This window comes from Pelophylax lessonae, assembly GCF_965119305.1.
Source record: "Pelophylax lessonae genome assembly, chromosome: 12".
In the NCBI taxonomy this organism is placed as follows: Eukaryota; Metazoa; Chordata; class Amphibia; order Anura; family Ranidae; genus Pelophylax; species Pelophylax lessonae.
In genome coordinates this window covers 170,936,064-170,962,439 of record NC_138779.1, presented here as the reverse complement: position 1 = coordinate 170,962,439, position 26,376 = coordinate 170,936,064, and the positions used below count along the sequence as shown (strand labels likewise).

At 46.3% G+C, this 26,376-nt stretch overlaps 1 protein-coding gene across 1 annotated transcript in view; it reads right to left on the bottom strand.

The window, feature by feature from the left end:
• TRPM4 (transient receptor potential cation channel subfamily M member 4) overlaps window positions 1-26,376 on the bottom strand; it is a 252,482-nt gene that overhangs the window by 77,154 nt on the left and 148,952 nt on the right. The window contains exon 12 of the mRNA XM_082274469.1: window positions 19,195-19,314. Within this exon, the coding sequence (XP_082130595.1) occupies window positions 19,195-19,314 (120 nt within the window). The remainder of the gene's footprint in view (window positions 1-19,194; window positions 19,315-26,376) is intronic.

The window sequence follows — 26,376 nt, the reverse complement described above, 5'->3', positions numbered from 1 at the left end:
TCCCGCAATTCAATTGATCCTCAAAGGTTTTTATTGAATAGCGGAATAGGAAATATGATCAAAAAAAGTGTATGTATCTCGCACGTACACAACCACACTAGGCCCCAATTACTATTGTTTGTACCCCTAAAAGGATGGATGAGGAGTAGGAGGAGGAGTATGGAACAGGCAGCACCCTCAAATCTTCAGAAGTATGAGATGAACCCCAAAAACTTGGAAAGGTGGATCTCACACGTTGACACAGACTATCCCGCAATTCAATTGATCCTCAAAGGTTTTTATTGAATAGCGGAATAGGAAATATGATCAAAAAAAGTGTATGTATCTCGCACGTACACAACCACACTAGGCCCCAATTACTATTGTTTGTACCCCTAAAAGGATGGTTGAGCAGTAGGAGCAGGAGTATGGAACAGGCAGCACCCTCAAATCTTCAGAAGTATGAGATGAACCCCAACAACTTGGAAAGGTGGATCTCACACGTACCGACACAGACTATCTCGCAATTGAATTGATCCCCAAAGGTTTTAATTGAATAGCGGAATAGAAAATATGATCAAAAAGAAAGTGTATGTATCTCGCACGTACACCACCACACTAGGCCCCAACTACTATTGTTTGTACCCCTAAAAGGATGGTTGAGCAGTAGGAGGAGGAGTATGGAACAGGCAGCACCCTCAAATCTTCAGAAGTATGAGATGAACCCCAAAAACTTGGAAAGGTGGATCTCTCTCACACGTACCAACACAGACTATCCCCCAATTTAACTGATCCCCAAAGGTTTTTGATTAAATAGCGGAATAGAAAATATGATCCAAAAAAAGTGTATGTATATCACACGTACACAACCACACTAGGCCCCAATTACTATTGTTTGTACCCCTAAAAGGCTAGATGAGGAGTAGGGGGAGTATGGAACAGGCAGCACCCTCAAATCTTCAGAAGTATGAGATTGTGTTCACTGTACCCCACAAAGATTGAGTTCACTGCACCCCACAATGATTGTGTTCACTGCACCCCACAAAGATTGTGTTCACTGCACCTCACAAAGATTGTGTTCACTGTACCCCCCAAAGATTGTGTTCACTGCACCCCACAAAGATTCTGTTCACTGTACCCCACAAAGATTGTGTTCACTGCACCCTAAAAGGATGTTGTTCACTGCACCCCACAAAGATTGTGTTCACTGCACCCTAAAAGGATGTTGTTCACTGCACCCCAAAAAGATTGTGTTCACTGTACCCCCCCAAAGATTGTGTTCACTGCACCCCACAAAGATTGTGTTCACTGCACCCCAAAAAGATTGTGTTCACTGTACCCCCCAAAGATTGTGTTCACTGCACCCCAAAAAGATTGTGTTCACTGTACCCCCCAAAGATTGTGTTCACTGCACCCCACAAAGATTCTGTTCACTGTACCCCACAAAGATTGTGTTCACTGCACCCCAAAAAGATTGTGTTCACTGTACCCCCCCAAAGATTGTGTTCACTGCACCCCACAAAGATTCTGTTCACTGCACCCCACAAAGGATTTTGTTCACTGCACCCCAAAAAGATTGTGTTCACTGCACCCCAAAAAGGATTTTGATCACTGCACCCCAAAAAGGATGTTGTTCACTGCACCCCAAAAATGATTTTGTTCACTCCACCCCAAAAAGATTGTGTTCACTGCACCCCACAAAGATTGTGTTCACTGCACCCCAAAAAGATTGTGTTCACTGTACCCCCCAAAGATTGTGTTCACTGCACCCCACAAAGATTCTGTTCACTGTACCCCACAAAGATTGTGTTCACTGCACCCCAAAAAGATTGTGTTCACTGCACCCCAAAAAGGATGTTGTTCACTGCACCCCAAAAAGGATGTTGTTCACTCCACCCCAAAAAGATTGTGTTCACTGCACCCCACAAAGATTGTGTTCACTGCACCCCAAAAAGATTGTGTTCACTGCACCCCAAAAATGATTTTGTTCACTGCACCCCAAAAAGGATTTTGTTCACTGCACCCCAAAAAGGATGTTGTTCACTCCACCCCAAAAAGATTGTGTTCACTGCACCCCAAAAAGATTGTGTTCACTGCACCCCACAAAGGATTTTGTTCACTGCACCCCAAAAAGATTGTGTTCACTGCACCCCAAAAAGGATGTTGTTCACTGCACCCCAAAAAGGATTTTGTTCACTGCACCCCAAAAAGATTGTGTTCACTGCACCCCACAAAGGATTTTGTTCACTGCACCCCACAAAGATTGTGTTCACTGCACACCAAAAAGGATTGTGTTCACTGCACCCCAAAAAGATTTTGTTCACTGCACCCCAAAAAGATTGTGTTCACTGCAGCCCAAAAAGATTGTGTTCACTGCAGCCCAAAAAGATTGTGTTCACTGCAGCCCAAAAAGATTGTGTTCACTGCAGCTCACACACAGAAAAATGGATGTGGATCACTGACACCTGCCTATCTCCAATCCCACACCACACAGCAATATCGATTGTAGTTTGTAGAACACAGTTTCCCTAAAATTCAGCAGACTCTGTCCCTAACAGGATTGAGAAGAGATCGTAGATCAGGATTGAGTGCAGATTCACCCCACCCCCCACACAGCAATATCGATTGTAGTTTGTAGAAGACACTGACCCTATAATTCAGCAGACTCTATCCCTAAAATGCCTACAACTCGCCCTGCCTAAACACTCCGACCTGTCCCTCAATTCTATCCGGACACAAATGGTTTTTTCCTGCCTATCTTTCCCTAATCAGCAGCCAGCACATTGATGTGTGCTCTGTCCCTTAGCTAAGCAGCAGAATGACGCTGCTGCGGCGGCTGCCTCGAACTTATAAAGACTTGGTCACATGCTTCAGACGGCCAATCACAGCTACTAAGACATTTGCAGGCATGGCTGGGATGGCTTAAGGCACACCAGTTAAACGATTGTTGATTGGCTGTTGAAAGCCCGCCATGAAAAGAGCGCCAAAGCATGCAAAACCCGGAAATAAAACGACCGAACACGGATTTTTACCCGAACATACAGTAAAGTGTCCGTGTCCGTGTTCGGGTAAAAAAAATCCAATTATTCGGTACGAACACGAATAATACAGTCCGTGTTCGCTCAACACTAATAGTAATTATCCATGTGAAATATCCCATTTTACAAAACCGAGGAATTGTGACTTACCTGTAAATTTCATATCTTAGAGTACAATACAGGACACAGGCAACATATTCATACATTATGGGTTATAGTCTTGTACTTACAGGTGACTGAGCACTGGAAAGCTTTTGAGGACAAGGCCCCCTGGGGTGCATCCCCTATAACCCTACCCCACACTGTCAGTCCTCAGTTTTGTAGTAATCAATGCAGAGTAACAGAGTTTAGGAAGTGTGTCCTGTACTGTACTCTAAAATATGTGTAGCACTACTCCCAAGAGAGCTGCTGACTGTGGGTCCCCCTGGGTTACCGCTAGCAACTACAGTACCTTTAACCACTTGCCTACAGTGCACTTTCACCCCCTTCCTGCCCAGACCGATTTTCAGCTTTCAGCGCTCTCACAATTTGACTGAGAATTACTCAGTCATGCAACACTGTACCCATACAAAAATTGTGTCCTTTTTTTCACACAAATAGAGCTTTCTTTTGATGGTATTTGATCAATACTGGGTTTTTTATTTTTTGTGCTATAAATAAAAAAAGACTGAAAATATCGCGAAAAAACGCATTTTCCTTTGTTTCTGTCATAAAATTTTGCAAATTAGTCATTTTTCTTCACAAATTTTGGCCAAAATTTATACTGCTACTTATCTTTGGTAAAAAAAAACCCAAATAAGTGTATATTATTTGGTCTTTGTGAAAGTTATAGAGTCCACAAGCTATGGTGCGAATCATTGAAAATTGATCACACTTGATCACACCTGATGTACTGAAGGCCTATCTCATTTCTTGAGACACTAAAAAGTCAGGAAAGTACAAATACCCCCCAAATGACCCCTTTTTGGAAAGTAGACATTCCAAGGTATTTAATAAGGGGCATGGTGAGTTTTTTGAAGTTGTAATTTTTTTCCCACAATGCTTTGCAATATGAAGATTTTTTTTTTAATTTTTTTTTTTTTTACAAATTGCTGTATTAACAGGTTATTTCTCTCACACAGCACATGTATACTTGCAACTACACCCCAAAACACATTCTACTACTCCTCCTGAGTATGGCGATACCACATGTGTGAGACTTTTTCACAGCCTGGCCACATACAGAGGCCTAACATCCAAGTAGCAGCGTCCGGCATTCTAGGAGCATAAATTACACATATAATTTCCTGACAACCTATTGCACTTTTGAAGGCCCTGGAGCACCAGGACAATGGAAACCCCCATAAAATGACCCCATTTTGGAAAGCAAACAGCCCAACGTATAATTTTTGAGGCATAATGAGTCTTTTGAACTTGTCATTTTTTTCCACAAGTTTTTGGAAAATGTGGAAAGAAAATGAAAACACATTTTTTTACACAAAGCTGTCCATTTATGCAATATTTCTAACACATACCATGTACATAGCAAAAATTGCACCCCAAAATACATTCTGCTATTCCTCCTGAGTATGGCGATACCACATGTGTAACACTTTTTCACAGCCTGGCCACATACATAGGCCTAACATCCAAGTAGCGCTTTACACAAAGTTGTCCATTTATCCACTTTAAGACTGGGCCTATTTTTGACACTTGGTGTTTACAAGCTAAAATCATTTTTTTTGCTAGAAACCTACTTAGAACCCCCAAAAATTATATATATTTTTTTAGCAGAGACCCTAGAGAATAAAATGGAGATCGTTGCAATATTTTTTATCACACTATATTTGCGCAGCAGTCTTCCAAATGCGATTTTTTTGAAAAAAATTCACTTTTTTGAACTAAAAAATAAGAAAACAGTAAATTTAGCCCAATTTTTTTCCATAATGTGAAAGATAATGTTACGCCAAGTAATTAGATACCCAACATGTCATGCTTCAAAATTGCGCATGCTCACAGAATGGCGCCAAACATTGGTACTTAAAAATCCCCATAGGCAACATTTAAAAAATTTCTGCAGGTTACTAGCTTAGAGTTACAGAGAAGGTCTAGGGCTCAAATTATTGCTCTCGCTCTAACGATTGCGGCGATACCTCACATGTATGGTTTGAACACCGTTTACATATGTGGGCGGGACTTGTTGAAATTGTTGAAAGAGGAAAAAAAAAAAAGAAAAGAAAATAGCGGCCCTTTAAACCGGTTGCTAGGCAACGTCTTTTGACGTAGCTCCAGTCCTCCAAGACCATAGAGTCGAGTGAGGGCCATCTTGCCCTCACTCGACTTCCTGTCTCTGAGGATCCGGGACCGCATAGTTTTCCCCGCTGCCGGCGGGTCCGGTAAGCTGGGAAAACGTCTGGGACGCGGCAGGAGGGGGGGGGGCACCTCTTCCCCTGCACCGTAAGGGTAATTCCGCGTCAAATCCGCCACTGGGACCACCCTTATTTGAAAGCCGACCGCCCGCCGTTTCAAAAAATACCAGGGTTATGGGGGCTATCTGCTGCCATAACCCCAGTATTTAGCTTTTAATGGCCTACGCATATAGTTGTTAGGCGGTCAGTAAATGATTGCATGTATATGGCAAACAGGTGACGATGACTGATGGGGTGACAGGAGACGATGACTGATGGGGTGACAGGTGACAATGACTGATGGGGTAACAGGTGACGATGACTGATGGGGTGACAGGTGACAATGACTGATGGGGTGACAGGTGACAATGACTGATGGGGTGACAGGTGACGTTGACTGATGGGGTGACAGGTGACGATGATTGATGAGGTGACAGGTGATGATGATTGATGAGGTGACAAGTGACGATGATTGATGAGGTGACAAGTGACGATGATTGATGGAGTGACAGATGACAATCACTGACGGGGTGACAAGTGACGACGATTGATGGGGTGACAGGTGACGATCACTGATGGGGTGACAAGTGACGATGATTAATAGGGTGACAGATGACGATGACTGATGGGGTGACAGGTGACGGTGACTGATGGGGTGACAGGTGACGGTGATTGATGGGGTGACAGGTGACGGACGATGGTCACTGATGGGTGACAGGTGACGGGCGATGGTGCACGGCGGAACTGATGGCAGTCTCTGGTGACCGGTGAACTTTAGGCTATGTTCACATGTGAGCGTAGCGATCGCGGGCAGAATCACTGCGATTCTGCCCGTGATCCAGAAATCATTGCAAATCGCGGGACGCCTGTGCGTTGCCCGTGATTTGCAATAGCACCCCAAACACTGTGCGATGTTGCTGCGATTTCCGCCTGCCGAATCGCGGTAACATCACGCAAACAACGCATGACGCCCCAAAGAAGCTCTTGTACCTTTTTGGGCGTCATGCGATGTTTGCGCAATGTTACCGCGATTCGGCAGGCGGAAATGGCCGCAACATCGCACATCGTTTGGGGTGCTATTGCAAAAAACAGGCAACGCACAGGCGTCCCGCAATTTGCAATGATTTTCGGATCGCGGGCAGAATCGCTGTGATTCTGCCCGCGATCGCTGCGCTCACATGTGAACGTTATGGGTGTCAATTTCTGGGCACTGATGAGGTGACTGTTGGGTGACAGGTGACATTGGGGGGGGGGCTGAGGACTGTGTGGGGACCTTTATTAGTGTGATTTTACTTTTTACAGGTACACAGAGCAGTAACTCACTATTTCTAGCTCTGCTCTCCTCATACTGGAAGCTGTATGAGGGGAGAAGAGCTAGTAACAGTGAGTTACTGCTCTTTGTTTACATTTTGTGATCGGCTGTGAATGGATTCACAGCCGATCACATAGTAAACAGTCACTGTCAGTGACTGTTTACTACTGCCGGTGACAGCTGTGTTCCGTAGGAACACAGTGCCACCGACATGACTGCGCTGCGCGCTCCTGATCGCGCATGCGCGGTCATCTCCCGGGCGCCTCCATTGTGATCGGCTGTGTCATTGGAACACAGCCGATCACGTGGGAAACAGCCATGCCCATTGGCTGTTTCCCCCCTGCCGGTGACGGGGGGTGTCCCGGGGACACCCCGACACCGGCAGTGCAGGGCGGCGCGCACGCCATCGCGCGCCTGCCCTGCATTCCTGGGATCACGTCATATGACGTCTTCCCAGGATAATGGTCGCACCGCGGGCGGCAAGTAGTTAAGCATGTTTTTCAAGTGTGAGCACCTCAGACAAGAACCAGTCCAGTTTCTTCGGTTTTTAGGGTTTATTTGAGAAATTGGATGGGAGAAGGGTGAAGTGGGATACTCCAACAACTGAAACTATGCAGAATTAGGCAGGGACACTGAGCAATGCTGCTTGGAGCTGATTAGCGCTTCACTGACCCTGATTAACGCTGACTGATGCTGGCCTCGGCAAGGCCAGTTACTAGAACTTCACCTCTAACTGTGGAAAAATCCCTTTGAGCCCCCCCAAAGTACTCCTTCCTGAGGTAGCTGACATTAAGGCAAACAGTATTGCTGAACACTTCAGGGCCCTTCCTGGGGCCCCCTTTACTGCCCAAACTTCAGGGCTTTACAACTTGGAACCTCCTTTACGGTACACTCCTGGTTAGCTGGCTCCTGGATCCCATTTGACCTCACTAGAGTGGTCCCCTCTCCTAGGCAGATGCCTAGGCAGATCTTGAGTACTCACGACACTTTTTCCTTAAGATCTCTGCCCAGCAGCTCCACTTGGTCACAGTGGCGGCTGGTGCTCAAAATTTTTGGGGGGGCGCAAAAAGAAAAATGTAATCGGTATTGCTTCGCGTCAAAAAACGCAGTAAAAAATTGCGTGACTTTGAAGTCATGGTACAGGCATGGCACAGGTGATGGTACAGGAGATGGTATAGGCATGGCACAGATATGGTATAAGCATGTCACAGGTCATGGTACAGGAGATGGTACATGCCCCCTTTCAATGAAGAGACCAGCGTGCGTGCCCCCTTCAATGCAATGAACACTGTGCTGTGCCCCCTTCAATGCAATAAACACTGTGCTGTGCCCCCTTCAATGCAATGAACACTGTGCTGTGCCCCCTTCAATGCAATAAACACTGTGCTGTGCCCCCTTCAATGCAATGAACACTGTGCTATGCCCCCTTCAATGCAATAAACACTGTGCTGTGCCCCCTTCAATGCAATAAACACTGTGCTGTGCCCCCTTCAATGCAATAAACACTGTGCTGTGCCCCCTTCAATGCAATGAACACTGTGCTATGCCCCCTTCAATGCAATAAACACTGTGCTGTGCCCCCTTCAATGCAATGAACACTGTGCTGTGCCCCCACAATGCAATGAACACTGTGCTGTGCCCCCTTCAATGCAATAAACACTGTGCTGTACCCCCTTCAATGCAATAAACACTGTGCTGGGCCCCCTTCAATGCAATGAACAATGTGCTGTGCCCCCTTCAATGCAATAAACACTGTTCTGTGCCCCCTTCAATGCAATGAACACTGTGCTATGCCCCCTTCAATGCAATAAACACTGTGCTGGGCCCCCTTCAATGCAATGAACACTGTGCTGTGCCCCAACAATGCAGAGTTCAGCGTGCATGCCCCCTTCAATGCAATAAACACTGTGCTGTGCCCCCTTCAATGCAATAAACACTGTGCTGGGCCCCCTTCAATGCAATAAACACTGTGCTGGGCCCCCTTCAATGCAATAAACAATGTGCTGTGCCCCCTTCAATGCAATAAACACTGTGCTATGCCCCCTTCAATGCAATGAACACTGTGCTATGCCCCCTTCAATGCAATAAACACTGTGCTGGGCCCCCTTCAATGCAATAAACACTGTGCTGTGCCCCCTTCAATGCAATAAACACTGTTCTGTGCCCCCTTCAATGCAATGAACACTGTGCTATGCCCCCTTCAATGCAATAAACACTGTGCTGTGCCCCCTTCAATGCAATAAACACTGTGCTGTGCCCCCTTCAATGCAATGAACACTGTGCTGTGCCCCCACAATGCAATGAACACTGTGCTGTGCCCCCTTCAATGCAATAAACACTGTGCTGTGCCCCCTTCAATGCAATGAACACTGTGCTATGCCCCCTTCAATGCAATAAACACTGTGCTGTGCCCCCTTCAATGCAATGAACACTGTGCTGTGCCCCCACAATGCAATGAACACTGTGCTGTGCCCCCTTCAATGCAATGAACACTGTGCTATGCCCCCTTCAATGCAATGAACACTGTGCTGTGCCCCAACAATGCAGAGTTCAGCGTGCATGCCCCCTTCAATGCAATAAACACTGTGCTGTGCCCCCTTCAATGCAATAAACACTGTGCTGGGCCCCCTTCAATGCAATAAACACTGTGCTGTGCCCCCTTCAATGCAATAAACACTGTGCTGTGCCCCCTTCAATGCAATAAACACTGTGCTGTGCCCCCTTCAATGCAATAAACACTGTGCTGTGCCCCCTTCAATGCAATAAACACTGTGCTGTGCCCCCTTCAATGCAATAAACACTGTGCTGTGCCCCCTTCAATGCAATGAACACTGTGCTGTGCCCCCTTCAATGCAATAAACACTGTGCTGTGCCCCCTTCAATGCAATAAACACTGTGCTGTGCCCCCTTCAATGCAATGAACACTGTGCTGTGCCCCCTTCAATGCAATAAACACTGTGCTGTGCCCCCTTCAATGCAATAAACACTGTGCTGTGCCCCCTTCAATGCAATGAACACTGTGCTGTGCCCCCACAATGCAATGAACACTGTGCTGTGCCCCCTTCAATGCAATAAACACTGTGCTGTGCCCTCTTCAATGCAATAAACACTGTGCTGTGCCCCCTTCAATGCAATGAACACTGTGCTGTGCCCCCACAATGCAGAGTTCAGCGTGCCTGCCCCCTTCAATGCAACTGTGCTGTGCCCCCTTCAATGCAATGAACAATGTGCTGTGCCCCCTTCAATGCAATAAACACTGTGCTGTGCCCCCTTCAATGCAGAGTTCAGCGTGCATGCCCCTTTCAATGCAGAGCGCCACAGCATTGTCCCCCAATAATTGCAGAGTGCCACAGCATTGTCCCCAATGATTGCAGAGTGCGCCACAGAATTGTCCCCCAATGATTGCAGAGTGCGCCACAGCATTGTACCCCAATGATTGCAAAGAGCCACAGCATTGTCCCCCAATCACTGCAGAGCGCCACAGCATTGTCCCCCAATAATTGCAGAGCGCCACAGCATTGTCCCCCAATGATTGCAGAGCGCCACAGCATTGTCCCCCAATGATTGCAGAGCGCCACAGCATTGTCCCCCAATAATTGCAGAGCGCCACAGCATTGTCCCCCAATAATTGCAAAGCGCCACAGCATTGTCCCCCAATCAATGTTCCCTCTAATTTTTTACTGTGCTGAGCAAATAAAAAAATTTCTGAGCGCAAACCTTTAGACTGAGCAATTTCATCAAAAATCATATATTGTCACAAAAAGTGCATGCTGCCATTAACTAATGGGCTATAGTTTGATAGAATATTAGTAAATCGTTTTAACTGTTCAACCAATTTTACAGTTTATTATACTGTAAACTTGGTTGTGAACAGTTAATACGATTTACTAATATTCTATCAAACTATAGCCCATTAGTTAATGGCAGCATGCACTTTTTGTGACAATATATGATTTTTGATTAAATTGCTCAGTCTAAAGGTAATAGTAATAATAAATGTTCAATAGGCTATTTTTAAGCTGTGGTTACATTTTGGCACCAAGTTTGAAAAGTTTACACAGTAAAGTGAATACATTCCAAACACAGTCCTGGTTTCCTGACAGATATAATGCATACTGTTCACAATTGTGGGGCTACAGTAACACATCCATCCATTATAGAGATGTGTTTGTTCTCAGTGCTGGCAAATGAGCTACTGTGCACAGTGCAGCTCAGGAGAGAACTGGGCAGGGTAGAAGAGGGACATTTGGGGGACATGCAGGTGTTCAAGGTTAGTACAGGGGTTCCTTTAGTAGTTCAGGGTGGTGGGAGCCATTACCAAGGCAGACGCACCACCTTATGGTATGGGTATGGCACTAATAAAAGGTTTCCTTTTTGAAAGCCAAATGCACATTTTCACAGTGTTACACCAGCACACAGTATGTTGCAGTTGTAATGAGATTCATTTTGAGTGGTAGCCAACAAAGCAACGCACCTCCAATGCACATATCTTGCTGTGCATCATTAATACACCACCATGCAATGTGTCACAATGCATTTCCAAAATTGAGGCATGCCCATTTTGTGAGACATTTAGCTGCTTTGCCACTGCCAGCCTATTGATCCCAAACTCCCTCAAAATGCCAGGTCATTGCGGACGGCATCCAGCAGTATAGAAGTGTTCTGCTGGCTGAGTGGATCTTCTGGTGTTTGACCAGCCGTGACTTGGCCCCCGCGAGCCCCCCCGTGCACTTACCTCACGGATGGTCATGGACCCGGTCACTTCAGTCCCCGGCTTCCCGCGTCTCCGTCCTCCCGAGTCCCGGCGCCTCCTCCTCGGCCAATGGCATGAAGTTGGCCTTTCGGCCAATCAGGAAGCGGGAGGACCCGCTCCCTGATTGGTCAGGAGGAGGATCCGTGTGACAATGGCGAATTTTCATTCGCTATTGTCACACAATGGGCGTGCTCTCGAGGCGCACGCTCTGTTCCCCGGCCGCCACGTCCGTGCAGTCTAAATAGGTGCGCGGTCTAAATAGATGCTTGCGCGGGACCGTAATTTTCACTGCGCGTCCGCGCATGCGCGCACTTTAGGGGGAACATTGCCCCCAATAATTGCAGAGCGCCACAGGATTGTCCCCCAATGATTGCAGAGCGCCCACAGCGTTGTACCCCAATGGTTGCAGAGCGCCACAGCATTGTACCCCAATGGTTGCAGAGCGCCACAGCATTGTACCCCAATCACTGCAGAGTGCCACAGCATTGTCCCCCAATGATTGCAGAGCGCCACAGCATTGTCCCCCAATGATTGCAGAGCGCCACAGCATTGTTCCCCAATGATTGCAGAGCGCCACAGCATTGTCCCCCAATAATTGCAGAGCGCCACAGCATTGTCCCCCAATGATTGCAGAGCGCCACAGCATTGTCCCCCAATGATTGCAGAGTGCCAGCATTGTCCCCCAATGATTGCAGAGCGCCACAGCATTGTCCCCCAATGATTGCAGAGCGCCACAGCATTGTCCCCCAATAATTGCAAAGCGCCACAGCATTGTCCCCCAATAATTGCAGAGCGCCACAGGATTGCCCCCCAATGATTGCAGAGCGCCCACAGCGTTGTACCCCAATGGTTGCAGAGCGCCACAGCATTGTCCCCCAATAATTGCAAAGCGCCACAGCATTGTCCCCCAATAATTGCAGAGCGCCACAGGATTGTCCCCCAATGATTGCAGAGCGCCCACAGCATTGTCCCCCAATAATTGCAGAGCGCCACAGCATTGTCCCCCAATAATTGCAGAGCGCCACAGCATTGTCCCCCAATGATTGCAGAGCGCCACAGCATTGTACCCCAATGATTGCAGAGCGCCACAGCATTGTACCCCAATGATTGCAGAGCGCCACAGCATTGTCCCCCAATGATTGCAGAGCGCCACAGCATTGTCCCCCAATCACTGCAGAGTGCCACAGCATTGTACCCCAATGATTGCAGAGTGCCACAGCATTGTCCCCCAATAATTGCAGAGCGCCACAGCATTGTCCCCCAATGATTGCAGAGCGCCACAGCATTGTCCCCCAATGATTGCAGAGCGCCACAGCATTGTCCCCCAATGATTGCAGAGCGCCCACAGCGTTGTACCCCAATGATTGCAGAGTGCCACAGCATTGTCCCCCAATGATTGCAGAGCGCCACAGCATTGTCCCCCAATGATTGCAGAGCGCCACAGCATTGTACCCCAATGATTGCAGAGCGCCACAGCATTGTCCCCCAATGATTGCAGAGTGCCAGCATTGTCCCCCAATGATTGCAGAGCGCCACAGCATTGTCCCCCAATGATTGCAGAGTGCCACAGCATTGTCCCCCAATAATTGCAGAGCGCCACAGCATTGTCCCCCAATGATTGCAGAGCGCCCACAGCGTTGTACCCCAATGATTGCAGAGTGCCACAGCATTGTCCCCCAATAATTGCAGAGCGCCACAGCATTGTACCCCAATGATTGCAGAGCGCCCACAGCGTTGTACCCCAATGATTGCAGAGTGCCACAGCATTGTCCCCCAATAATTGCAGAGCGCCACAGCATTGTCCCCCAATGATTGCAGAGTGCCAGCATTGTCCCCCAATGATTGCAGAGTGCCACAGCATTGTCCCCCAATGATTGCAGAGCGCCACAGCATTGTACCCCAATGATTGCAGAGCGCCACAGCATTGTCCCCCAATGATTGCAGAGTGCCAGCATTGTCCCCCAATGATTGCAGAGCGCCACAGCATTGTCCCCCAATGATTGCAGAGTGCCACAGCATTGTCCCCCAATAATTGCAGAGCGCCCACAGCGTTGTACCCCAATGATTGCAGAGTGCCACAGCATTGTCCCCCAATAATTGCAGAGCGCCACAGCATTGTCCCCCAATGATTGCAGAGCGCCCACAGCATTGTCCCCCAATGATTGCAGAGTGCCACAGCATTGTCCCCCAATAATTGCAGAGCGCCACAGCATTGTCCCCCAATGATTGCAGAGTGCCACAGCATTGTCCCCCAATGATTGCAGAGTGCCAGCATTGTCCCCCAATGATTGCAGAGCGCCACAGCATTGTCCCCCAATGATTGCAGAGTGCCAGCATTGTCCCCCAATGATTGCAGAGCGCCAGCAGTGTACCCCAATCGATGCAGAGTGCAGCGTGCGTGCTCCCTTCAAACTTACCTGGCGGCGGCGCGGCTCAGCTTCTTCCTCCTCTTCTGCGGCGGGTCCTTCTCCCTTGTCTCGCGGCGGGAACCGGCGGGTGGCCTCTCCTCTTCTCTGAGCGGCGGTGACGGTGAGTGATTGACGCACGCACCGGCACCGCCCCCATTCGACGTCAGCGATATACTGGATGATGATTGGTCCAGGCTGGAGACTGGACCAATCACAGCCAGGATATCACGAAGGTGGGGGTGGCCAAGCGCTGTTTCCTGCGCCCAGGTTACGCCCCCAGAAGGCAGCCAATCGGCGCCTCTTCTGGGTCGTAACCCCCACCCCCCCTTTAGCCACCACATTGGCCGGCGAACCGATTTTTTTTTTTTTCCGAACTTTATTGTTCTTTTTGTCTTTTTTTTTTTTTTTCTTCTTCTTTTTTAGGGGGGGCGGCGCCCTGGCGCCCCCTATGCACGGGCCGCCACTGCTTGGTCAGCAACCCTGGATCCCTTGCAGCCCAGTTCAACCTCCGGTCCCTAGGCCGCCTGCCTGGACCACCTTCTCACTTTTACAGGAAGAGAGACAGCCGTCACCTCCTCCTGGGACTGATGCTCCCACCAAAAGACACTCTGTCACATGCTCCCCACATATTTATTTCCAATCCCAGGGTGCACTGGGGCAAACCCCACCCACTGGGACAGTCATAAACCCTGGTGTGCTATTGGCTATGTTTCCTCCACTGTCCAACAAGATCCCCTCATTGGATACAGTGAGGAGACTCAACAGGCCACACCTGGGGGCATGTGACAGAACAGCTAAAAGATCCAGCCCCCCTTATAAGCAGACAGGGCCAATATATGCTTTTTCCTGGCACCTACCTAGGAGGGTGCTACATATGGAATTTGCAGGTAAATCAAAATTCCTCTGATCTTAATGGTAAATTACAGGACACAGGAAATGTATCCAAGAGTTGGAACAATTAGGCAAGCAGAACTGTGCCAACAGGCCTAAAGAACAGGGGTAAGAGACTTGTTTTCAGAATCCTGCTGCAGGAACCATGCAGCTGAAAGCTGCATCTGCAGAGTATTGGACATCCACCTAATGAAGCTTTGAAAAAGTATGAACAGAAGACCAGGTGGCTGCCTTACAGTTAGGTGACAGAGGATTGATGCCTAAAGAGAACAGAGTAGGAGATAGCCGCGCAAATTGGGGTAGCAAGTTACAGAGGATGGGAGAGGCCCTGGAGAGGTCCTAGAGATGGGCATGGGAGGAGGAGACAATGGAACTAGAAAGCAGGAGGTCTTGGGAGAAGCGGAGAGGACAGTTTGGAGTGATATTTGGAGATAAGATTGGTGATGTAGCTCAGGGCAGAGTTGGAGATGGCTTTGTAGGTTTTTGTTTTGAATGTTATTTGTTGGGCAATGGAAAGCCAGTGGAGGGACTGGCAGAGAGGAATGATAGACACTGAATGGTTGGTAAGGTGGATGTGTCTAGCAGCAGCATTCATGATAGACTGAAGAGGGGATAGCCTGTGGGGAGGTAGGCCAATGAGGAGGGAGTTACAATAATCAAGGCGAGAGATAACAAGGGAGTAATAAAGTTGCTTACTGGTTTCAAAGGTTAAAAAAGGGCGTATTTTGGAGATGGTAAGGTGGCGAAATCTGCAAGATTTGGACAGCGATTGGATTTGGGTCTGAAAGGACAGGTCAGAATCCAGGATTACACCTAGCATTCTGGCATGGGGGGGGGTGGGGGTTGTATTATTGATCTGGATAGAGAATTTAAGGGAGGGGGCATGGATAGGAGGAAATAATAGAAGCTCAGTTTTACAAAAATTACGTGCTGATAGGTCAGTTCATAGACGTGTGCACAGTGTGTGACAAGTGTGCCTGGGCACACCCTAATCACCTTGTGCAGTGCCGATTTCCCTTGTTCCTTGCCACCCCGTCTCCCCCCTGCAGTGCTGCCAGCCTCCTCCCTCTTCTCTCTCACTGGCTGCTGCGAGGACTCAGTTGCAGTTAGTTCCAACCGAAGACGCTGGAATACTGCAGCAGGTAGAAGAATCTTGATTGATAAAGGGAAGTTGCTAGCAGAAGATACAGGTCAACCAATTGCCGACTGCCGTCAGTATATTCACTGCGGCAGTCAGCCCCTCACAGGCAAAGCGACGTAGGTCTACGTCGCTAGCCTGTGAGGGTCTCGGGAGCGAGCGTGCGCCGCCGAATTTGCGCTCCCGCTCGGTCACGGACCCCCCTGCGCGTGTGCCTGGCGGACCCGATGTCCGCCGGGCACTCGCGATCGTCCGTTACACCGGGAGAAAGGCAGGCGGCTAATGTAAACAAGCCGCCTGTCATTCTCCCTTGTGTAAGAATGGTGATCATACGGTTCTACTATGTAGGAGCGTTGAGCACTGTTCTTACAGCTCAAGCCACAGCCAATCACAGTTAGAATCACGCCCCTAGGGACACACACAGCCCCTCCCTCTCAAAAAAAGTTAACCCCTTCACTACCAGTGTCATTTTACAGTAACAGTGCATATGTATAGCACTGATTACTGTAGTAATGTCACTGGTAACCCCAAAAGTGTCAAAAATGTCAGTCAAGGGTCCAATCTGTCCGCCCCAATGTCGCAGTCCTGCAAAAAAAATAGCAGATCACCGCCATTACGCGTTAAAAAAAAAACAACAAAAATGACAAAAATCTTTCCCTTAGTTAGTAAACGCAATAACTTTTGCGCAAACCAATCAAAATACGCTTTTTGCAATTTTTTTTTACCAAAAATATGTAGCAGAAAACAAATTGGCCTAAAATGTTAAAAAATTTTGATTTTTAAATTTTTTTGGGGGGGAATTTCATATAAAAAAAATGTGAAAAATATTGTTATTTTTGCAAAATTGACGCTCTTCTTTTGTTTATAGCGCATGATCAAAAAATCGCACAGGTGATCAAATACCACCAAAAGAAAGCTCTGTTTGTGGGAAAAAAAGGACGTCAAATTCTTTTTGAATACAGTGTCGCAGGACCGCGCAATTGTCCGTTAAAGCCACGCAGTGCCGAATCGCAAAATAGGCCCTGGTCAGGAAGGGGGTAAAATCTTCCGGGGCTTAAGTGGTTAAGTCTTGAATCAGATGAGCTAAAGAAAAGATGTCCATCCAACTAGGACACTAGCACAAAACAAATTCATCATGGTCTGGGAGGGTCATACTCAAGGCTGGCCTTTTTTTGTCAGTGTTCAATCCTCATATACGTAGGTGGCTGTATTACCCAAAATTTCAAAGTACAAACTTTAGATACCCATATACTGAAATATTTCTAAAAAAAATATTTTAAATATATTAAACAGGGTTTGGAGCAGTACAAATGTGTGGCATTTTAATAAGTGACTTGTGCTTTGTAAGAGAACTTAAATTATGACCAGACTAGCTACCTTCAGACCTAATACATTATAACTACATATTTAGATGTTGCAATTATATATGTCTTCTTCCCAAGCTTAATTTGTATTCTTAAGTGCTGGTTCACACTACTGCGGCACGACTTCGGGTGGCGACCTGTGAAGTCGCGTGCACCGCGACTTCGGCGCGACTTACACAGACTTCATATAATGAATGTCTATGCAAGTCGCTCCAGGTCGCCCCAAAGTAGTACAGGAACCTTTTTCTAAGTCTGAGCGACTTGTGTCACTCCTGTAGCACACAATGGACCATGACAGACTGCGACTTGTCAGGCTGACAAGTCGCCTGACAAGTCCTAGTAGTGTGAATGGACACTAAAGCCAGGGCCGTCTTTTTCATTGGGCACACCCGGCGCTTGCCCGGGGGCCCCACTTGCCAAGGGGCCTCACACACAGGGTGGCAATTACACTGTCTCCCCCAGGCCAGTCTCCAGATTAGTTTATCTGGTGGTCTAGGGCCCCCCCCCTGTTGTCCGCCGTGCCCCCCCCCGCTGTCCGCCGGTGGCTCTGAGTCTCCCTGCACACTGGTTGCTAGGAAGGCCAGCCGATTGGCATCTAGCAACCAGTGACATTCTGAGAGGACCCATCATGCACAGCGGAGGAGGATCCTCCTCGTCGGCTTGTCCTCCTCTCTCCGCGCCTAGAAGATGGGCTCCACCCACCTCCTCCCTTCAAGTGCTGTGCAGCCGTGGAAGGTAAGCAGACTGCTGCAGCTGCTTGATTTCTTTTTTCTCACTCTCTCTCCATCGACTGTGGGTGCCATCCTATTCTCTCTCTCTCCCCCCTCTCTCCTCCTCTCTCTCTCTCCCTCCCTCTCTCCCCTATCTCTCCCTCGCTCCCCCCTCTCTATCTCCCTCTCTCCCCTCCCTCTCTCCCCTCCCTCTCTCCCCTCCCTCTCTCCCCTCCCTCTCTACCCCCCCTCTCTACCCCCCTTTCCCTCCGTCTCCCTCCGTCTCCCTCTGTCTCCCTCTCTCTCCCTCCGTCTCCCTCCCTCCGTCTCCCTCCCTCCGTCTCCCTCCCTCCGTCTCCCTCCCTCCGTCTCCCTCTCTCTCTCTCGGGGCCCTAGTGCACTGCATTGCTCAGGGGCCTATAAGGCTCTTAAGATGGCACTGACTAAAGCAAATATTTCTCTTTTCAAAAAGTAATAGAACGTACCAGCAGCTGAAATGTTACATAGGCATTCCCAGGCACTTACAAATCTCTTAGTCCTGGCATTGTATATGATCTATCTATGCTGTGTTTCTTCCGCTCTCTGATTTCTGCATCACTAACCAAATCCATGCTTGCAAAGCAAGTTCAAAATTTATTGAGCTGCCATTTTTTTTTAAATCAGCCTTTCTGTACATGAAAGGCAATAAGAAGGGTATTTCAGCATCTTTAAAATCTGCTTGTGCTCTCCTGTGACCCAGAATCAGCCGACAGGGAGTTAACAGATCTGCTCCAGGCTCGGGAAGGATTCTGACCATTTTGTCGGGATCCATCCAGATGTCTAGTCAGCAGCTGGTTTAGCATCTCAGCGCACCTGAGAGCATGAGCCAGATGCTCCTGCCCCCTCCCCAGCCCAGCGCTCCAGTGAGCACAGGATGGGCAGAGAAGAGAGCGGTGACTGACAGTCATCACTTTCTGCTCAGAGTGGACCAAGAACTAAAGGATCAGCCATCATGTGATTGCTCAGTTCTCGAGGGACAGCTACAGAATGGAGGTGCATTTGTGTGTTTTTTTTTAATCAACCCCAAGCTTCTCCTTCAAGAGAGTGCTTTTTAGAATCACCAGATTCTTAGCCAAGTCTACATGAAAAATGGAACTATGTAGCAGGTAGGCTTTACATCTCAAAGTCTAATCACAATTAGATACAGCGTTACAGTTTAAATTCATTTTGCTCACCATCTCCCAAAAGTAAGTGGCCATTTCATCTCGATTCTGCAATATCGCCCAAATGAAGAGATCAATCCAAGGGGAAGTTGACTTCATATTGTAATGCTTTTGTTCTCCATTAAATTGACTCTGTGAAAAATAGGTAGAGTCTAAATAAAACACCATAAGATACAAGAATGAAACACAAAATTGGGTATTTTGTTTCAGTGACAAAAACAATAACCATATGGGCCCTAATATGAAGGCTGATCCCCCAAACATACCACTTTAAGCTTATATGGCTTTCCCCTCATTAAAAACCACAGCCTTGTACCTCTCAAACTTGAGAATACTAGAGCAGGATCAGTCAAATTTAGTATGAACAGCAGGAATGGGACAGAACCTCTACCAGATTTCTACTGCACATCAATAAAAACATCAGTTGGGTTTTTTACAGCTGTCTATATTGGGGACATTTCCTCTTAATTTGTTTTCTGGTGGCACACTGTGTTAGGGTGTGACAAGGTTCTAAGAAAACAGGAATTGAAGCAGTATGAAACCCAAAATCAAACATGAAATATATTGCAGCTTACCAATCCTTGCATGTGGTGACTGCATTAGTTGTCTTTTTAGGCTTTTTTTTTCTTTTGTTTCCACCTGGTGATCTGGTCAGTAACATACCCAGTGCTGTATCCTGGCCTAGGCCAACAAGGCCCAGGCCTAGGGCGGCACTTTGCAGGGGGGGCAGCAAAAAAAATATTTCATTATATGTAAAATGACTATGGACTTCCTATTATACAAGTAAGTGAAATAATCCTATAATTACAATCAGTGGCAGCAAGCACAAGTCCAAATATGTTAAAAGAGTAATCTTACTAATCCTGTGAAATGGGCACTGATAAGGCTGCACTGGTGACCACTAATGAGACCACACTGATATGCTGCACTTATGGGCAGTAAAGAGGTGGCACTGATAAGGCTGCACTGATGAGGCTGAACTTATGGGTACTGATGAAGCTATGCTGATGGGCACTGATAGACTGTGGTTATGGTCTGTGGTTTACAGATGACAGGGTGGGTCATAAGCAGGAAGGGGTGTGGCCTTTACAGGAAGGGGTGGGTCATATTTAAATTAGGGGGTGCACAAATTTAGTCAGGCCTAGGGCAGTGCAAAACCTAAATACACCACTGAACATACCTCCTGTATTCGATAGCCTCCACTTTGGATGAAGGAGTAACAGAGACACCTTTGGACAGCAACACTGTCATTACGGTGGGAGGGGAGTGTTGGAAGCACTAACCGATCAAGCCAAACTCCAGCTAGCACATGACGATTTACGTCGACAGTCAGCCCCTCACAGGCAAAGCGACGTACGTCTACGTCGCTAGCCTGTGAGGGTCTAGGGAGCGAGCGCGCGCCGCTGGAGGGGCGCTCCTGCACGGTCACAGACCCCCCCCCCCCGCGCGTGTGCCCGGACCCGATGTCCGCCGGGCACTCGCGATCTTCCGTTACCCCGGAAGAAAGGCAGGCGGCTAATGTAAACACAGCCTCCTGTCATTCTCCCCTGTGTAAGAATGGAGATGAAACGGTTCTGCTATGTAGGACCGTTGATCTCTGTTCTTACACTAGTAGCCACAGCCAATCACAGTTATAAACACACCCCTAGGGACACACTTAACCCCTCCCTCTCCAATAAAGTTAACTCCTTCACTACCAGTGTCATTTTACAGTAACAGTGCATATGTATAGCACTGATTACTGCAGTAATGTCACTGGTACCCCCAAAAGTGTCAAAAATGTCAGTCAAGGGTCCGATCTGTCCGCTGCAATGTCGCAGTCCCGCAAAAAAAAATCACAGATCGCCGCCATTACTCGTTAAAAAAAAAAACAACAAAAATGACAAAAATCTTTCCCTTAGTTAGTAAACACAATAACTTTTGCGCAAACCAATCAAAATACTCTTTTTGCAATTTTTTTTACCAAACATATGTAGCATAAAAAAATTGGCCTAAAATGTTAAAAAATTTTGATTTTTACTTTTTTTTTTTTTTGGGGAATTTCATATAAAAAATGTGAAAAATATTGTTATTTTTGCAAAATTGACGCTCTTTTTTTGTTTATAGCGCATGATCAAAAAAAATAAAAAATCGCACAGGTGATCAAATACCGCCAAAAGAAAGCTCTGTTTGTGGGGAAAAAAGGACGTAAAATTTGTTTAGGTAAAGCGTCGCACGACCGCGCAATTGTCCGTTAAAGTCACGCAGTGCCGAATCGCAAAATAGGCCCTGGTCAGGAAGGGGGTAAAATCTTCCGGGGCTTAAGTGGTTAAGCAGTTACAGTGACAGTGTTTTTCCCTTTTGGGATAAAGGTTTTATATAAATAAAAGCTGAACAGCTTGTTCTGTTGAAAAACAGAATTACTGGCAGGATCGCCAGGTGAAAAAGATAACAGAACCTAAAAAAAAAATAATTGCAGCCATCACTTCTAAGAATAAGTAAACTACAATATAATAAATGTTTGCTTTTGGGTTTAATACCACTTTCAATCTCCACATTGGGAACGCATAGCACAGACAACCTGACAGAGGTTTTATCTCTCTTTCAACTTCATTCATCATTTCAAAAATAAACTTTAAAAATTTACATTCTAGGAAATAGCATAATTTAAGCTCTACCTGTAATATAAAACAGTTTCTATATTCAGATTTTCATGCCTTTTTCATGTCACACAATCATGCAAAGGCAGGCTGAGGTCATCAGTGTAGATGGGGGACATTTATTAATGTATATACATCATTCTTCTACATGTCTATGTGCATTTCTGTTGCACAGTCAAATCCCATGTGCAGTGTTCTTTTTTTCACAGCAATGTGGCTCTTTCAACATTCACTTCTGTGTGCGACAGAGCTGCTTACTTCAGGGTTAAAATATTTCTCCATAAGTTTTTACATGTATGGACGATCTCTCCCAAAAGTAAGTACACCCCTCACATTTTTGTAAATATTTTATTATATCTTTTCATGTGACAACACTGAAGAAATGACACTTTGCTACAATATAAAGTAGTGAGTGTACAGCTTGTATAACAGTGTAAATTTGCTGTCTCCTCAAAATAACTCAACACACAGCCATTAATGTCTAAACCGCTGGCAACAAAAGTGAGTACAACCCTAAGTCAAAATGTCCAAACTGGGCCCAATTAGCCATTTTCCCTCCCCAGTGTCATGTGATGCATTATTGTTACAAAGTCTCAGGTGTGAATGGGGAGCAGGTGTATTAAATTTGGTGTTATCGCTCTCACTCTCTCATACTGGTCACTGTAAGTTCAACATGGCATCTTATGGCAAAGAACTCTCTGGGGATCTGAAAAAAATAATTGTTGCTCTACATAAACATGGCCTAGGCTATGAGAAGATTGCCAAGACTCTAAAACTGAGCTGCAGCACGGTGGCCAAGACCATACAGTGGTTTAACAGTACAGGTTCCACTCAGAACAGGCCTCGCCATGGTCCACCAAAAAGGTTGAGTGCACGTGCTCAGCGTCATTTTTAGAGGCTGTCTTTGGGAAATAGACTTATGAGTGCTGACAGCATTGCTGCAGAGGTTGAAGGGGTGGGGTTTAGTCTGTGAGTGATCAAACCACACGCCGCACACTGCATCAAATTGGTCTGCATGGTCATCCCAGAAGAAAGCCTCTTCTAAAGATGATGCACAAGAAAGCCTGCAAACTGCTTGCTGAAGAAAAGCAGACTAAGGACATGGGTTACTGGAATCATGTCCTGTGTTCTGATGAGACCAAGATAAACTTATTTGGTTCAGATGGTGTCAAGCGTGTGTGGCAGCAACCAGGTGAGGAGTACAAAGACAAGTGTGTCTTGTCCACAGTCAAGCATGGTGGTGGGAGTGTCATGGTCTGGGGCTGCATGACTGCTGCCGGCACTGGGGAGCTACAGTTCATTGAGGGAACCATAAATGTACTGTGACATACTGAAGTAGAGCATGATCCCCTCCCTTAAGAGACTGGGCCGCAGAGCAGAATTCCAACATAGCGACCCCAAAAACACCTCCAAGATGACCACTACCTTGCTAAAGAAGCTGTACTGTGACATACTGAAGCAGAGCATGATCCCCTCCTATCGGAAACTGGGCTGCAAGGCAGTATTCCAACATGATAACGGCCCAAAACACACCTCCAAGACAATCACTGCCTTGCTAAAGAAGCTGAGGGTAAGGTAATGGACTGGCCAAGCATGTCTCTAGACCTAAACCCTATTGAGCATTTGTGGGGCAACCTCAAAAGGAAGGTGGAGGAGCGCAAGGTCCCTAACATCCACCAGCTCTGTGATGTCATTATGAAGGAGTGGAAGAGGACTCCAGTGGCAGCCTGTGAAGCTCTGGTGAACTCCATGTCCAATAGGGTTAAGACAGTGCTGGAAAATAATGGTGGCCATACAAAATAGTGACACTTTGGGCCCAATTTGGACTTTTCACTTAAGGGTGTACTCACTTTTGTTGCCAGCAATTTAGACATTAATGGCTGTGTGCTGAGTTATTTGGAGAAGACAGCAAATTTACACTGTTATACAAGATGTACACTCACTACTTTACATTGTAACAAAGTGTCATTTCTTCAGTATTGTCACATGAAATGATATAATAAAATATTTACAATAATGTGAGGGGAGAACTCAGTTTAGTGAGATACTGTATATACAGATGCCTATTTGTACTATTTATATTTACAATTTTTTTTTATGTGAGAGAGTATGTATATTCTCCAGCATGCTACCCTTTGTTAGCATTACTCACATATATATATATATATATATAGCCCTTACCACCTCCAGCAGTGGAATCTGATACCAGCGATCCTGCGTGATGGATGATGGATGGATCCCCGTTGTCTTTCACAGAAGAGCATGATTTATTACTACTCGTGTGAGTGTTTTTAATCCATTAATAAAATCTGATATTTGGGATGCTACACTTAGCTGGCGCTTCCTTCCTTTATCCTGTCCCATTTGATTTCACAGAGCCTTTCACTAATCTGAGGATAGCAGTCAGGGGTGTCTCCCTAATTATTCCCTTGTTATTCATCATGGACTTTGGACTATGTGAGTACACCCAGGTATCCCAATTAGATCTATTCCAGACAGCTGGATTTTATAGACAACTCTGTGCGCCACAACTTACCCTCTCCTAAGAGATATTACAATTATTCTTTTAAATTAGCACTTACTACTGACAAAATTATTTTTTTCAATTTATACCCTATTTACAGCAGAGCGATTTAACAATGTACATTTGGGTTGATTTACTAAAACCAGTGAGTCCAAAATCTGGTGCAGCTTTGCATGGTAGCCAATCAGCTTCTAACTTCAACTTGGACAAAAAAAAAATGGAAGCGGATTGGTTTCTGTGCGGAGCTGCACCAGATTTTGCCCTCTCCGGCTTTAGTAAATCAGCCCCATTGTGTATTTGTGCATTGCTTTGGTTCATGTGCTAAACTAAAGTTTGTTAATGGAGTTTTTGTATTTTGGGTACTTATATAGCACGGTCACTTTATACATTTACCTCAGACTCTGCCCTCATGGAGCTTACAATCTAAGGTCCCTTACTCACATTCATACATACATATACTGAAGCCAATTTAGACAGGAGCCAATTAACCTACCAGCGTGGCTTTGGAGAGTGGGGGAAACCGGAGTACCCAGAGGAAACCCCCCAGGCACTGGGAGAACATACAAACTCAAGGGAGGTAGCGATGTGGTTGGGATTCAAACCAATAACCCTAGTGCTGCTAGGCGAAAGTGCTAACGACTTAGCCACCAGTGTGCTAAAAAGGGATCCTTTTGGGCCCCTAGAATGACTCCTTGAATGACTCCTAGTCACAATATTTAGCCTATGGGCATTATTAGATTGGCTCCTGTGCTGTTTCCTTACAAAGCTCCTAGCATATGTCCAGACAGGACTCCCGCACGGACTCCTGGCGGAGATCACAGTTTGTATCATGTCTAAACTCTGGTCATGCTGTTTTCCATCCTGGGTTCCAGGTAAGTCTGCAGAGGGCCTCATGCACTGAAATAGCAATGCAGCTAATGCGGGCACACATTTATATGTTGGCTGTCTATATTACAGCAGGTTTTAATTACGAGAGATCGAATACGCCAACATTACAAATGTGCTGCTAATTGCAACTAATATCCACTAGTGGCTGTATTGTAGCTGTATTGTGGCTGTATTGTTGTTGCAGTGAATGTAACTACCTTGAAAAATGTGGCAATAAGCAAGCCGCATATTTTACAATGTAATTATACAACCCCAGTACAACTAGATTTGCCAAAAACTACTGTATGTAGTGCAAGGGTCTAGCTAAACAAGACAATCAATTTAACCACTTAAGCCCCGTAAGATTTTACCCCCTTCCTGACCAGGGCCTATTTTGCGATTCGGCACTGCGTGAATTTAACGGACAATTGCGTGGTCCTGCGACGCTGTACCCAAATGAAATTGACGTCCTTTTTTTCCCCACAAACAGAGCTTTCTTTTGGTGGTATTTGATCACCTGTGCGATTTTTTGATCATGCGCTATAAACAAAAAAAGAGCGTCAATTTTGCAAAAATAACAATATTTTTCAAATTTTTTTATATGAAATTCCCAAAAAAAAAAAGTAAAAATCTAATTTTTTTAACATTTTAGGCCAATTTGTTTTCTGCTACATATGTTTGGTAAAAAAAAAAAAATCGCAAAAAGCGTATTTTGATTGGTTTGCGCAAAAGTTATTGCGTTTATTAACTAAGGGAAAGATTTTTGTCATTTTTATTGTTTTTTTTTTTAACGAGTAATGGCGGCGATCTGCGATTTTTTTTTTGAGGGACTGCGACATTGCGGCGGACAGATCGGACCCTTGACTGACATTTTTGACACTTTTGGGGGTACCAGTGACATTACTACAGTAATCAGTTCTATACATATGCACTGTTACTGTAAAAATTACACTGGCAGGGAAGGGGTTAACTTTATTGGAGAAGGAGGGGTTAAGTGTGTCCCTAGGGGCGTGCGTCTAACTGTGATTGGATGTAACAGCAGAGATCTACGGTCCTACATAGCAGGATCGTATGATCTCTGCTGTTACACAAGGGAGAATGACAGGCGGCTTTGTTTACATTAGCCGCCTGCCTTTCTCCCGGTGTAACCGACGATCGCGAGTG